Source organism: Salvelinus fontinalis, chromosome 4, assembly GCF_029448725.1.
Source record: "Salvelinus fontinalis isolate EN_2023a chromosome 4, ASM2944872v1, whole genome shotgun sequence".
Lineage (NCBI taxonomy): Eukaryota > Metazoa > Chordata > Actinopteri > Salmoniformes > Salmonidae > Salvelinus > Salvelinus fontinalis.
The window spans coordinates 58,932,835-58,948,270 of record NC_074668.1 but is presented as its reverse complement, the minus strand read 5'-3'; the positions used below and the strand labels follow the sequence as shown (position 1 = coordinate 58,948,270).

Genomic DNA, 15,436 nt, shown 5'->3' with positions numbered 1-15,436 from the left:
ACGAGAACGAGGCGGTATATCAAAGACCCGTGGAGCCGGAGGTAAAGAGAATGGCTAGCATCGGGGAAATAGATGTGTTTGATGACGCGCAAGAAAACTGGCCAACTTACATTGAACGACTGGAACAGTACTTCATTGCAAACGACATTGCTGATAACAAGAGAGTACCAGCGTTGAGTTTAATTGGCCCAAAAACGTACAGTTTGCTAAGAGATCTGACTGCCCCTCTGAAGCCCTCAAATAAAACATTCACAGAGCTTGTGGAGATATTGCAAAATCACCTATCACCTATACCACTCCTCATCGCGGAACGTTTTCGTTTCCACAAGAGAGATCAGAATGAGGGTGAGGGTGTTGGTACATATGTAGCAGAGTTGAAGAAACTGTCTGAACATTGCCAGTTTGGAGAGAACCTAAATTACACATTAGGGGATAGATTTGTTTGTGGACTGAAACATGAACACATTCAAAAAAGTTTGCTCACAGAATCAGATCTCACGTTTGCAAAGGCTGTTGAAATTGCTGTGACTATGGAAATCGCGACGAAAGATGCATTTGAGTTGCAAAGTAAAAGAAATACTGACCTATCACAAACTTCCCTGCACAAGTTTTCGCGCAGCCGACAGCGCTCCCGTGTGGCCGAAAAATGCAACAGGTGTGACAGAGATGGTCACAGAGCAGAGGACTGCCGTTTCAAAGACGAAATTTGTCACAAATGCAGTAGAAGGGGGCACATTCAAAGAGCATGCAGAGCAAAATTCAGTCACAACAGTAAAACGGAGAAAATTAAAGGGTCTGTGAATGCACTAGCAGAGAACAGTGGCAGTGATTCAGATGAACAATTAATTGGTACAATGGAGTTAAACACAGTGACTTCTCCCAGCAGTAGCATAATATGGGTGACACCAGATATCGAAGACAAACCCCTCAAAATGGAGCTGGACACAGGATCTGCAGTGTCTATAATTTCCACTACTGTCTACAATGAGCACTTCAAGGCTATCAAGCTGAAGAACACAAATGTGTTGCTGAAGACCTACTCAGGAGAGAGATTGAGCCCAATGGGGGCGTTGCAGGTCAGTGTGACTTATGGGGGCAAACACAGCAGTTACAGCTGTATGTGGTGCCTGGAACTGCCCCCCCATTATTTGGCAGGGAATGGCTTTCAAAAATAAAGCTGAACAGGTGTGATTTGAAAATGCTCCACACGTTCCAGTCCAAAGAGAAAGACACAGACCAAACACTGGAACACTTGCGGAAGAAATACAACACAGTGTTCAGTGATCAGATGGGAACATTAAAAGGCTTCACAGCAAAACTTGTACTGAGAGATGACGCAACCCCAAAATTCTGCAAAGCCAGATCGGTTCCATACTCCCTGAGCCCAAAGGTGGAAGCGGAAATCGATCGCTTGCAGGATACAGGGGTCCTGATGAAAGTGGACAGAAGCGAATGGGCCACACCCATAGTTCCTATTGTGAAGAAAGACGGGTCTGTTAGAATGTGTGGGGACTTCAAGGTAACTGTGAATTCAATGTTGCATGTGGACCAATACCCCTTGCCACGTCTGGAGGACATCTTTGCTGCACTAGCTGGTGGGAAACACTTCAGTAAAATCGATCTGAAACAGGCTTACCTGCAGCTACCGGTTGAAGAGAGCTCCAAACAGTACCTGACAATAAACACACACAAAGGTCTATACAGGTATAACCGCCTGGTTTTTGGCATCGCATCGGCCCCAGACATGATCATAAGAGGACGCACCGACAAAGAACACCTGGCTAACCTGGAAGAGGTCCTGAAAAGACTGAAAGAGTATGGTCTACAGGCAAACTTACAGAAGTGTTAGTTCTTCAAAGACAAGATTGTCTTCTGTGGACATGAAATTGACCGCAATGGATTGCACAAAACACAGGACAAAATCGAGGCAGTGGTACAGGCACCACGACCACAAAATATCACAGAAGTGAGATCTTTTGCGGGACTGATCAATTACTACAGAAGATTCCTCCCAAACCTTTCAGCAGTACTCCAGCCTCTAAATCAGCTCCTGGAAAAGAATAGGACATGGCGGTGGACAGAACAGTGTGAAAATGCATTTCTTGAGGCAAAACGGCTCATCACATCTGAACAGGTCCTGGTGCATTACGACCCTGAACTGCCAGTGAAGTTGGCTTGTGATGCGTCCCCTTATGGCTTAGGGGCCGTCCTTTCACACACACTGAAAGATGGGTCAGAGAGGCCAGTTGCATTCGCGTCACGAACATTGAACGATGCAGAGAAAAACTACTCACAAATCGACAAAGAAGCACTGGCGCTAGTGTGGGGCGTCAAGAAATTTCACGCATACCTATATGGCAAGCGTTTCACACTGGTTACGGATCACCAGCCGTTGCTGTCCATTTTCAGTCCAAAGAAAGGCATTCCGGCAATGACAGCAGCCAGGTTACAGCGATACGCCTTGTTCCTTGCCAGTCATATATATGACATTGAGTTTAAGCCGTCGTCCCTCCACACAAATGCCGATGGATTATCCAGACTGCCGTGTACAAGAGAAAGACAAAGGAGTGTGGATGCAGTGGACATTTTCCATACCGCTCAGCTCGAGGCACTACCGGTCACAAGCACAGTTATCAAACAGGAGACAAGGAAAGATGTGACCTTGTCAAAAGTGTACACCTACACCATGTCAGGATGGCCAGCTACTGGCAGAAAGGAGCTGACTCCGTATTTCCAGCGGAGAAACGAAATTACAACGTACCAAGGATGTTTGATGTGGGGAATGAGAGTCATGATACCCCAGAAATGCCAACATCAGGTTTTGCAGCAACTACATGAAGGTCATGTTGGAATTGTCAAAATGAATCTGCTCGCAAGGAGTCACTTCTGGTGGCCAGGTCTGGATCAACAGATAGAAAACATGGCAAAGAACTGTAGCGGATGTTTGGAAACCCTTCACATGCCTGCTCCTGTCCCAGTCCACCCTTGAGAATGGCCCACAGAGCCATGGCAGAGAATTCATGTGGACTACGCTGGTCCCTTTGAAAGGCACATGTTTCTGGTTATAGTTGATGCCCATTCCAAATGGCCAGAGGTGTTTTGCACTGACTCCTCCACCTCAGCTCAGACAATAGTGTCTCAGAACAACGTTTGCACGCTTCGGCTTGCCGCTGCAGCTAGTAAGTGACAACGCGCAAGCTTTTGTAAGTGACAAGTTTACAAGATTCATGTCAGTAAATGGAATCAAACACTCAACCTCAGCTCCGTACCACCCTGCCACCAATGGGCTGGCAGAACGCTTTGTTCTGCCAGCTTTGTTCTGCCAGCTTTGTTCAGCTTTGTTCCGCTTTGTTCTGCCAGTTCCTAAAGCAAGGACTCCGGGCAGCAAAACGAGATGAAGGGACTTTGCAAACAAAACTGGCCAAGTTCCTGGCCTCCTACCGAAACACCCCACATGCCACGACAAATGAAAGCCCAGCCTCACTGATGTTCGGGAGGCCTCTCCGCACACATACATCATGAAGCCTAACAGGCGTAATGAAGAGCTGAACAAACAAGCCAAGATACTCTCCGGTGGCCGGGAGCGCCATCTCCAAACATGACAGGAAGTGATGGTGCGAGACTACAGAAGAGGAGGGAAATGGACAAGAGGGATCGTACATACACAAACGGGACCCAGAACTTACCAGGTTCAAGTGAGCCCAGACAGAATGTGGCGGCGTCACATTAACCAAATGCATTCCACGGAAAACAGCACAACAATCGAGAGAGAACAGGCACAGAGAGCTCCTGAGAGTGACACACAGGGAACTGTAGAGGACGGTGGGGCAGTAAAGAGACCCCAGGCTGAAAGAAGGGAACGTGTTGATGAAGGTGCTGCTATAGCAGAAGCTATAAGGGAGCAAGCACACACTGAGGATGTTCAGGAGCCTCCAGACAATCCTAGGCGCTACCCAGAACGAAGGCACCGTCCACCAGACAGACTGGACTTATAAACAAACAAACAAAAACTAACTGTTCAAGTTCAAATTAAAAGATGCAAAATAACTACAACAAGTTCTGGGAAGTGTTTCAGTTGTGGGTTGGTAAAAGTAACTCTGATTGTATAAGAGAAGGAATGTTATGTTCTGTGAATTACTGATGTCCCCTGTAAGAATGGAGCATCCTTGGTCATGCGCAGTGTTGTTCTATGTTATTCTGGTACTTACTGATTCCAGTAAAATGTGAAGCTCCAGTTCCATTTCTTGTATTCAGAGTCTTTCTTATTATATAAATAAGTAATAAGAGCTAAGACACTACAGTGACAATTTGTTAATTTGATTGACTGTAGTATATACAACCATATGAATTACTTCTCATGTCAATGCTACACCGTCCAGAACATCACTGGGTGATCAGTGGCCTGATATTATATGGCGAAAGGGTAGAGGACCTTATCATGTCATATGTCACAATAGGTCTAAATATATGTGTCATGACAGTGTGATGAAGATATCGTGACAAGTGATGTCCGCTGTTATGACATTGAATGGTTATGACCGTGTTATAACATGTTATGAAGCTATGCTTCTAATAGTGTGAACTACTGAAACGCTTACCCCCTTCGACACAGCAATACTCTGCAGCAACCGTGGAGGACAGACGTCTCGTCGTTGGGGATCCCTTAACAAGGAGATCATTGTTGTCAGGGTGGGAGCCGTAGTTAATGCTTCCAGTCAGCAGTGGTTCCGATTGCATTTAGTACATTTGAGCTAACTAAGCGAGTGTAAACTTGTTTATGCAGCACCTGTAACTCGGGTAAAACAAACTCAAACTCCGCCAAGTGTAAATTGACAGTTTTAGTAAAGAGAATGAGAACTATACTGTAACTGTCAGAGAGACAGAAAACATATTATGCTGTCAAAAACGTGTAAATTTGTTAAACCCATCGTTTTCTATTTACAGACAGTTTCTCCACTTAGCTACGACAGTACGGGAAATATGTTTTTAGGAAACGAACTAGCTAGCTTACTCCTCCCTGTGTCTTCGTCCTCAAGTATGACTTTTCACCAGCGGGTGACTCACTGCTCCACTGACCTACACCGCGCGAAACTCAAGAGTTCAGCCTCTCCCCCAAAAATGCCTATAGTAGCTCTTAATGTAAAACAATGGTAGTCTACTTTGGCACGGTCTACTTGCACGGTCTAGTGGTAGTGTACTTTCTATTTTGTTAGTCATCAGCCTTTTACGCGCCAATCAAAGTGGTACGAAAAATACGTTTCACACTTACTCTTTTAACCATCAGTTTTCCACTTCCTTTGTAAAATTACCACTTAGGCTCATGTTATACACATAATTGATGACAACATAACAAACCAAGATAAAAACGTGTTTAAAACTTCTTGGGTTAGGGTGCAGAGTTTTCACTTATGGAAAAATAGCGTGCCCCATTTCAACTTCGTTCTACTCATCCCCAGAATATAAGATATGCATATTATTAGTAGATTTGGATAGAAAACACTCTGAAGTTTCTAAAACTGTTTGAATCATATCTGTAAGTATAAGAGAACTTATATAGCAGTCAAAACCCTGAGGACTAACTTTTTCTTTTTTAAGTCACTGTGTGTTCAAGGAGTTATTATAGGCAGGCCAGAATTTTAATCACTTTAGTCGCAGTTCCTACTGCTTCCACTGGATGTCGCCAGTGTATGGAAAAAGATTAAGGTTAATCATTTGAACAGTGTGAAAGAAAAACACCAGGAAGTAGGTTGACGTCTGGTGTTTTTGTTTGATTGTTGTGCAAGACTTGAAAAGTACCTTGAGTTTGTTTATCTCCTATATTGAAAACAGATTGACCCGTCTTCAATTTGATCGATTATTAACGTTTACAAATACCTTAGGTTGTATTACAAAAGTACTTTGAAATGTTTTGGCAAAGTTTAGAGGTAATTTTTTTGATATTTTGTCATGACTTTCTGCAAATTGAACGCTGTTTTTTTCTGGTACAACGGCGCAAAATAAATGGACAATTTGGATATATATGGACGGAATTAATCGAACAAAAGGACCATTTGTGATGTTTATGGGACATATTGGAGTGCCAACAAAAGAATCTCGTCAAAGGTAATGCATGTTTTATATTTTATATCTGCGTTTTGAGTAGCGCCGGCATGGTTGAATAGGCTACACTCTCTTGTTGACATTTTGCTATCATCAGATAATAGCATCTTATGCTTTCGCCGAAAAGCCTTTTTGAAATCTGACATGTTGGATGGATTCACAACGAGTGTAGCTTTAATTTGGTATCTTAAATGTGTGATTTAATCAAGTTTAATTTTATATAATTTTTTTGATTCTGGCGCTCTACATTTTAACATGGCTGTTGGGACGCTAGCGTCCCACCTATCCCAGAGAGGAAAAGAAAAGCTGAACATCAATATTTCAATGAACAAGTGTATTCTATTTGAACCTGAGAGAATAGACTGTTGTGAATATTTTAAGACATTGATACTACTTTTGACCTCCAGATTAAGCTGGCCTACAGCATGAAGAATGACAACATAATGCACATAATGATGAACAACTGACACAAAATAGTCATTTTGAATACCCTTCATTGTTAGAGTCTACAATATCAATCAATAGTCTAGGTCTATTTTCAGAAATTGGTATACTGTACAGCAGTGGCGACCCGTCATTCAAGGCAAGTTAGACCCACATTTTTAGCAAAAAATATAATTAAAAAATAGTTTTTTTGTGCTTGCCTGTTATTCTGGCATTAATACGTGCCACATATCAGTTTGCAAACAATATAAAAAATATATAATTGAGTTAATAAAGCCGCATACAAACATGGTCTCTTTTTGTTTTCTTAAGTAAGGCAGCTCCAAAATGCAGGTGTTTCAGCCTAGCTCAGTGCTTTCTGTGGTGGTGGGGCAAGAAAATACGGAGCGTTGTGCCGAGATTGGCTCAGTGTTCTGTCACTCATGGGGACACTACGTCACTGCCATGTCTAAGGGTAGACCTAAAAAATTCTAGCCCCTTGGGTACTGCCATAGGGTTACATTAGAAGTGCCCATCCAAGAAGGCTCAAGGGCATTGGCCACGGATAAAATGACGTCAAATCACGTTTTATCTACAGTAACTTTGATTGGACTGATCATGACAACATCATACTTTCAAAATCTTAGCTAGCAGTCATCATCATGAATCAAGTCGACAATCTGCTGGGAAATCCTTTTTAATCCTTGTCATATGAAGAGAAATAATTCAAATAAATGATTGATAAAACGTAGTGGTGCTCATCAGCTATTGGACATAACCATTACACAACAAGTTGGAAATCGCAAATTCAACAATGAGTGGTTTGGAAGGAATCAGTGGCTAACTGCAAGCATTTCAAAGCAGTCATTAGCCTGCTATTCAGTGGAGTGGCTGTGTGGTCCCAAGTCTAAGATTAAGGGTCTCTTTTCCTAGTTTAAAATTATAAACATTCAACATTGGCCATGCTGTCAATGAAGCATGATTTATGCCGCACTCAAAACAACTGTTAACTCAGAACTGCAAAATCGGACTTTAGTGAGTTCAAGACAACTGGGAACTCGGGAAAACGACTGGGAAAATGCGTTTTGAACTTTCATCCAACTCGGAATTGTAAATCGGGAACTCTGGCCGTTTTCTAGAGCTACAACCTGAAGATCACTGATGTCATCATGATTTGATCTTATTTTTTTCAGAGTTCCCAGTTATCTTGAAAGCACCATAAATCCAGAGAATGCCAGCATTTGATGACCAAGTTTGATGACAAAATTTGCCCACGAAGAACCGCCGCACCACCTTCCTGTTTAAGTGAGCACAGTACAACAAGGTGAGTCCAAAAATGTTTTATATGCTGCTGCATAAATTATGTAATATGTCAGGGAGATATGTATACTGTAGCTAAGAAAGTAATACTAAGTGTATGTTGTGTAGTAAGCTGTTCGTAGCCCATGTGCCTCACCCTAATAATTTGGTATATTTTCAACTCTTAATTTCGCCTACTGTTCTGACTTGGTGGTGCACATGTAACCTATAACCTGTTTTTGAGAAATGTAATCATCTAATATTGTAAGAGCGTTCATTAATGGGACAGCAGGTAGCCTAGTGGTTAGAGCGTTGGACTAGTAACCGAAAGGTTGCAAGATTGAATCCCCGAGCTGACAAGGTAAAAATCTGTCGTTCTGCCCCTGAACAAGGCAGTTAACCCAGTGTTCCTAGGCCGCCATTGAAAATAAGAATTTGTTCTTAACTGACTAGCCTAGTTAAATAAAAACTGTCTGCTTATATGCCCCCTTTATTTATCCTACGGTTCTGACTTGGTGTACAGGGAGAACACTATAAGAACAGCCCATGTTCTGAATTCTGTCGCTGTACATTTCAAAAGTGCTGAACAAATAGTTATGACTACATCCATCCTAGCTCGCTCATTAATGTCTTAATCAAAATGATGGATAACCTCTTATCCGCTTGTCGTGCCCCACCAAGAGTTACATGCTAAAATCTCCCCTGCTGTACAGTAAGAAGGCATTGTGTGTACAGTAAGATTGTTTGGAGTTGCACTGTTGCACCACAGTGTTAATTCTCACAGTTTAGATGGCTTCTTTGCGATGTTGCTCTAGAATTGGGAGGAACCTTAGTTGTGGTAGTCATTCCCAACCTCCATCTTGGACACCTGTGTATGAAATAACAATAACTTACCATGTTCAGTGTACTCAGTGAACGTTCACAATTCTTTGTGAGATTAAATCAAATCCGATTAAGCCGTTGAGGAGGGAACAAGCAAATGTGAGAGATCCACAGTAAAATGTCATGCTGACTACTGGATCCCCACCTGATTATCAATGGCTCTGAACTGCCAGGACCAGCGAGTGTTGTAGAGGAATGGCCTGAGGTCAAAGCGGTTGTCATCGGGGCCATAGCCCTCAGCGTGGTAGGATGGTGTCACAGTTGTCATTTTGTGTCTGTTCACAGAATACATCTGGAAGAAGTGTTTCACTTTGGCTGCCCCCTGAAATGTCAATGGTCAGAAGAAGTGTTATTCTCAATCAAACAAATAGATATCATACACTGAGTGCACAAAACATTATGAACACCTTTCCATGACATAGACTAACCAGGGGGAATCTTGGTGAAAGCTATGATCCCTTATTGATGTCACTTGTTAAATGCACTTCAATCAGTGTAATTAAAGGGGAGGACACAGGTTAAAGAACAACCTTTAATCCTTAAGACAATTGAGACATGGATTGTGTATGTGTCCCATTCATAGGGTGAATGGGCAAGACAAAATATTGAAATGCCTTTGAACAGAGTATGGTAGTAGGTGCCATGTGCACCAGTTTGTGTCAAGAACTGCAACACTGCTGGGTTTTTCACACTCAACAGTTTCCCGTGTGTATCAAGAACGGTCCACCACCCAAAGGACATCCAGCCAACTTAACACAACTGTGGGAACCATTGCAGTCAACATGGGCCAGCATCCCTGTGGAACGCTTTTGACACCTTGTAGAGTGAATGCAACTCAATATAAGGAAGGTGTTCTTAATGTTTTGTACACTCAGTGTGAACATGACTTTGTGTGAAACATAACACTCTATCATTGAGATTTTTCCTCGTTTTTACACGGTAGGCATCTAATAGTATGAAAATAGTAAATGGTGAGCGATACAGGGGTGTAGAGTGACCTGTAGAGGGGAGAGTGCCTCCCTCCACGTGTGGATGAGTTTCCAGGACATGCTGTACGGGCCGCACTTGGAAATCTTCCTGATCCGGCCAATCACAGACAGCTCCGAGTATGTCATCCCTATGTCAGACTGACGAGAGGGGGACACAGAGAGACCAAGAGAGAGGACAACAGCAAGGGATAAGGAAGAGGTCAGATTACAGCACAACAGAACAAGATATGTGCACAGATGACATCCCCGAAGAGACATCCATCTTCCAAGCTTGTGAGGTGGTATATATAGACAGCAGTCACGGACAAGGGAAAGTTGAGCCACACAGTCAACACAGCCACAGAGGAAAAACATGGCGGGACAATAACAACAGTAGTCAAACTGAATAGAGCTGAGGGTTTTTATTTATGGTATATGATATGACTTTAACCTGTAAGTCTTAAATGTCAATTTTTCTTAATACGTATAAAGAAAGGTCAATCCCAGCAGTGTGTGTACAGTATGTGAGAAGAAAAAAAGAATAATAAGTTGTCACTTCATATGTGGTTGGCCCACACCCACAACGATCAACATAGTCAGAGGGCCCAAGGCCACATCTGGCTCCACTAGAGGTGACATGTTGACTCGTTACCTCATCAGTCTGCAACACCTGGCCGTCCGTCAGGGGCTCCAGCTCTGCAGAGGGAGGTGCAGCCATGATACTACAGAGGACATAAAGACAGTTGCCAACACGGTGAGTCTCCTGACATTATACAGACTGTTTTGTATTGTCCCAGAGAAGAAGACGGGTTTGCAGAGCAGCGTGCTTCGCCTTCTGAGAGCGGTGAGCTGGAACTGTTCGACACAGTACCGCAGGAAGCTTGTCAGGTCTGCCTTACTGAGCAGTCATACTTACTTAGTGAAGTAGCAGAATAGAGGGGTATTGAGGTGAAGGTCAAATCGAGAGAGGGGTCCATACTATTTTTGTTATTTTCTGTTGGACTGAAGCAGACAACACAGAGTTTCTTTTAAGTGAGACAGAAATTTATAGTACTCACTAACCTCTCATCCACATTGGCTGAGCCAAGGACTAGAAGGCCACCAGGTTTCCCCTCAGCCCACTGACTGAGCTGAGCAAAGAGGTAGGCCAGAATCATCCTGATACGGGCCGGGGTGGAACAGGCCTGCCGGGAAACAGTGGGTTAACAGTGGGTGTCAGCTCGGGGATTTGATCCAGCAACCTCTCGGTTACTAGCCCAATGCTCTAACCACTAGGCTACCTGCCACCCCAAAACAGTAGATAAAGGATCATCAAATTCACACACCACACAATTGTTTTCTCAGCTCAGACTGTTCAACTGCGGTGAGCTGGAACTGTTCGACACAGTACCGCAGGAAGCTTGTCAGGTCTGCCTTACTGAGCAGTCATATATGATGGTGTGAGGATTGTGGTGAGCCTGTGTGAATATGCAAGTAAATGGCGCAATAAAAGAGAAGTGCAAGCGAGGGCCAAAGCCCTGCTCATCTTAGATTTGTTTTGTTTTTCCACTTTGCAAAAAAACGTGTCTCTGCTTTGTTGCAGTGTTTCAGGTATCACCTGAACAATGTATTGGAGTACTCCTTGCACCCTAACACTTAACCCACTTGCACATTCTGTAGGGCAAGGTTTTCTCTGGTGCTTCCACCATTAGCACGGAACTGGGGACACTTTCCCGTAACCATGGAGAAGATTCCCAGCATGCCTTTCACTGCCATGTCGATGTTGAGGTTCATGTGTGAACTGAATAAACAAGAAAAATACACAGAAGAAAAAAAACTTTCGAAGAAAAGCACAGGGTGAGATTTATAACAGATGCAAGACTTCTTGTGTTCTAATTTGTTATTCTGTAACTGCCCGACTATGATGGGGCCAGTGACGCTCACGTGCCAATCTGAGCAGCCAGCTCTTTGGCCCTGTTACGGGTTCCCACCGAGGAGTTCTCACTGGCCATGTAGCAGGTGGTAAAGATGCATCCGCACAGCTCCCGTGGGTCCCGGGGGGTGTAGGACACATCACATCACTACCCGTTGAACATCCTCCAGCACCTGGTAGTCTGATACAGGGAGAAGGAGGGAAGAAGCTGAAGCTGTAGCTGTCCGAAGCTGTAGTGACAAACTTCGAATGCAACGTCAAACTTTAGAATAGGAGCCATGTGTCCCTTGTGGGACACAACAAACCATTATGGGCCTGTATCCAGTCCAGTACTCACTGCCATCTCTGACTGCCTGGCAGACCAGCACACACATGGGGTAGACAACGCAGGCTGTAGAGGAAGTGTCCACACCACCACTGAGGGGCAGGAGGAAACCAGCCTGGAGCAGGGAATAACAGGGGTGTTTATGGACAGAGATAGACAGACAATATAAATATTCAGTACATTTTCTATATCCTTTGTATATTCAGTACAAATATTCAGTAATAAGCAAGTAAGCGTAAGCACATTTACACATCATTCAAACCAAATATAGCACTACTCATCTGACCACTTCTCCTTAGGCAGTACCAAAGACAACATGCTGGACCCAGGCTAAAGACACCAAAGACAAGAACACAGAGACACGCATGTGCATGTATTTGACATGGGTCAAATTGGAGGTTAGAATGAAGGCCCTGTGCTTGTTTGTCACATGAATGGAAGGGTCTGTATGTGTACACTGTAAACTGTACAGAGGTGGGCAGTCACATAATCTGGAAAGTAGCTTTTTTTTAAACGTGTATTTTTAGTTTTAACTTCTCTCAGACATGGTTTGGCTCCACCAAAGACAGGCAGCTCAGTTTCAGACACAAAGGGAGCAGTCAGGGTAAATGAATGTCACACTCCATGCTTCGGAATCCTCTGTGTGGCGATTTAGTAGGCTGCTATCTCTGTCTGTTTCCAATGATTCCATGGGGAAAAAACTAAATACAGGGAGACAAAGTCAAAAATAGCTACTATTTATTTTGGGCAGCATTTTAGCCACACAACACTCTTGTGATCACAGTCTTTGTCAGGGGGTACCATACCTAATCTCCTTCTCAGGGGTGTGGAACTGCCACTCAATGGGCTGGTGAGTGGGGAGGTAGACATCTTCACAATCAGACCGGGAGAAGTCCACTTTGACTCGATGGCCCGGCTTGTGCTCATACTCCTGGACACAGTGGAGGACATAACAGCAAACCATGTGACATTTCAAATGTAATGGGCATGCTATTTTGAGTCTGAGTCAGTAACTGAAGGGAGAAGTTAAAGTGACTCTCTTGAGTGTGTACCCAGTATAGGGAGGAAAGACGACACCGGACAGAGACAGCGCCTTGGGTTGGGGAGTTGAATGTTGAACAGGATTACCTCTGGCTTCCCTTGAGTGGCTAGTTTCACAAGGGGAGTAAGGTGTTTCTGAATCACACCTACCATTTATGAGAAGTAAAAAGTGCCCTGTCTTGAAGAGAGATGTCAGCTCACCACCTGTGGGTGGCAATGCTCTCCTCTGTAGCTGCGGACATCCTTCAGACCCAGAAGGGCACAACCTCCTACAACACACACACACACACACACACACACACACACACACACACACACACACACACACACACACACACACACACACACACACACACACACACACACACAGGTTAGACATTGTCCAAGAGTTGACTTTGGGAATGGCTAACATTAGCAATAACATTACACGACAAGCTTACTTGGCATGCCATGTAATCAAACACAGCTCACCCTGGCGTGTGAAGTGAGAGTGAAGTGAGGGTGAAAGAAAAGGCTGCAAGATATTCTTCTCACATTTACTTTCTGTTTTGTTTAGCCTGTCTTTACCAAGTCGTCCAGGGAGAACTTTCTTCCCTGGGCCACTGTGTCGTCGTTGATGGCCACCATGGCACAACCATCATAGTAGAGTCTGTCTCCATCACAACCCTTCTGATTGGCAAACATGTAGACCCCCCCCCCCAGTTTGTGCAAAACAACAACACACTTGTCCTTATTCCACTTGTAATATCAGAAACCGCCCAACTTCATTACTATGCAATAACAATGAACTCAAATAACATGTAACAACAATGTTGTTGTGTAGTAATTACAGTGTTATTACACACGTCTAGGATCAATGTGATGATAAGCGTTACCCAAACTCATACTAATCAAAATATACATGTAAGCAAAACACTGTATGAAATGGAGCAGTGTTCTAATGACAAAACAGTACCTCCAAGTGGTTACTGGGCAGGCAACATGCAGTACCTCTATTCTCACTAAACATACTGTATAACAGGGGTACTCAACTCTTAGCCTACGTGGTCCGGAGCCTGCTGGTTTTCTGTTCGATCTTAAAATTAATTGCGCACCCTTGTTGTCCCAGGTCTAAACCGGTCCCTGATTAGAGGGAAACAATAAAAAATGCAGTGGAACCGGCTTCAGGGTCCAGAGTTGAGTTTGAGGGCTGTGTAACATGTGCATGTGTCCGTGCATGTGTCCGTCCGTTCGTGTGTGTATGATCACCTTCGTGGTGGCTGATTTAACCAGGTTGACTCTGTGGTCTGCCTTGCGTAGCTCGTGGTGGCTGGCTGAGGAGTTGGTGAAGATCTCCACACCATCCAGAACCATGTCCACATGGGGGCTGCCAAGCACATGGCATTCCCACATGCATCATTACATACTGTAGCTTACTAGAAAAACACATACACACACTGTATATATTTATTTACATATGCAATCTCACTTAATCTCTCAAAAACATTTGAGCTCTCTTTCAATCCATTACACAAATGATTAACGACACACAGTATTACACAACTCATTACAGAAATTGAGTAAAGGTGTGAAAAGAAAAGACCTTCATTTGAGGCTCTTAATTGAATGTACCTCCTAGGGTTCCACAGCTCAGCACAGACCTCACTCCTGATGCAGGTGTCTGGTTGAGAGGACGCAGTCAACAAAGGGGACAGTGTACTTCAAGAGACAGAACAATGGAAAATAATTTAATTAAGGATCCCATTAAATGGGTTATACTATTGATTGCTACACTTTTGACAGTACCAGTCAAAAGTTTGGACACACCTACTAATTCAAGGGTTTTTCTTAATTTTTTACTATTTTCCACATTGTAGAATAATAGTGAAGACATCAAAACTATAAAATAACACATATGGGATCATGTAGTAAACCAAAAAGTGTTAAACAAATATATTCTTCAAAGTAGCCACCCTTTGCCTTGATGACAGCTTTGCACACTCTTGTCATTCTCTCAACCAGCTTCATGAGGTAGTCACCTGGAATGCATTTCAATTAACAGTTGTGCCTTGTTAAAAGTTCATTTGTGGAATTTCTTTCCTTCTTAATGCGTTTGAGCCAATCAGTTGTGTTGTGACAATGTAGGGGTGGTATACAGAGATAGCCCTATTTGGTAAAATACCAAGTCCATATTATGACAAGAACAGCTAAAATAAGCAAAGAGAACTGACAGTCCATCATTACTTTAAGACATGAAGGTCAAGAACTTTTAAAGTTTCTTCAAGGGCAACCACAGAAACCATCAAGCTCTATGATGAAACTGGCTCTCATGAGGACCGCCACAGGAAAGGAAGACCCAGAGTTACCTCTACTGCAGAGGATAAGTTCATTAGAGTTAACAGCCTCAGAAATTGCAGCCCAAGTAAATGCTTCACAGAGTTGCTTCACAAGCAACAGACACATCTCAACATCAACTGTTCAGAGGAGACTGCGTGAATCAGGCCTTCA

The 15,436-nt window shown here is 43.4% G+C and overlaps 1 protein-coding gene, 1 long non-coding RNA gene and 1 pseudogene across 2 annotated transcripts; 2 read left to right on the top strand and 1 right to left on the bottom strand.

The window, feature by feature from the left end:
• Positions 1-239: 239 nt before the first annotated feature.
• LOC129854066 (uncharacterized protein K02A2.6-like) lies at positions 240-4,288 on the top strand (annotated as a pseudogene).
• A 1,479-nt stretch (positions 4,289-5,767) lies between these two features.
• On the top strand, positions 5,768-9,655 carry LOC129854063 (uncharacterized). Its single transcript, XR_008759222.1, has 3 exons — positions 5,768-6,102; positions 7,716-7,846; positions 8,989-9,655. It is a non-coding gene; the product is annotated as an uncharacterized LOC129854063 (long non-coding RNA).
• LOC129854062 (glutamine-dependent NAD(+) synthetase-like) lies at positions 8,603-13,018 on the bottom strand. Its single transcript, XM_055920688.1, has 5 exons — positions 11,921-13,018; positions 10,324-11,764; positions 9,702-9,830; positions 8,849-9,025; positions 8,603-8,689 (listed from the first exon to the last, which is right to left on the bottom strand). The coding sequence occupies exons 2-5, from the start codon at positions 10,387-10,389 to the stop codon at positions 8,651-8,653; spliced, it is 411 nt and encodes a 136-aa protein (XP_055776663.1). The 5' UTR covers positions 10,390-11,764; positions 11,921-13,018; the 3' UTR covers positions 8,603-8,650.
• Positions 13,019-15,436: the final 2,418 nt, after the last annotated feature.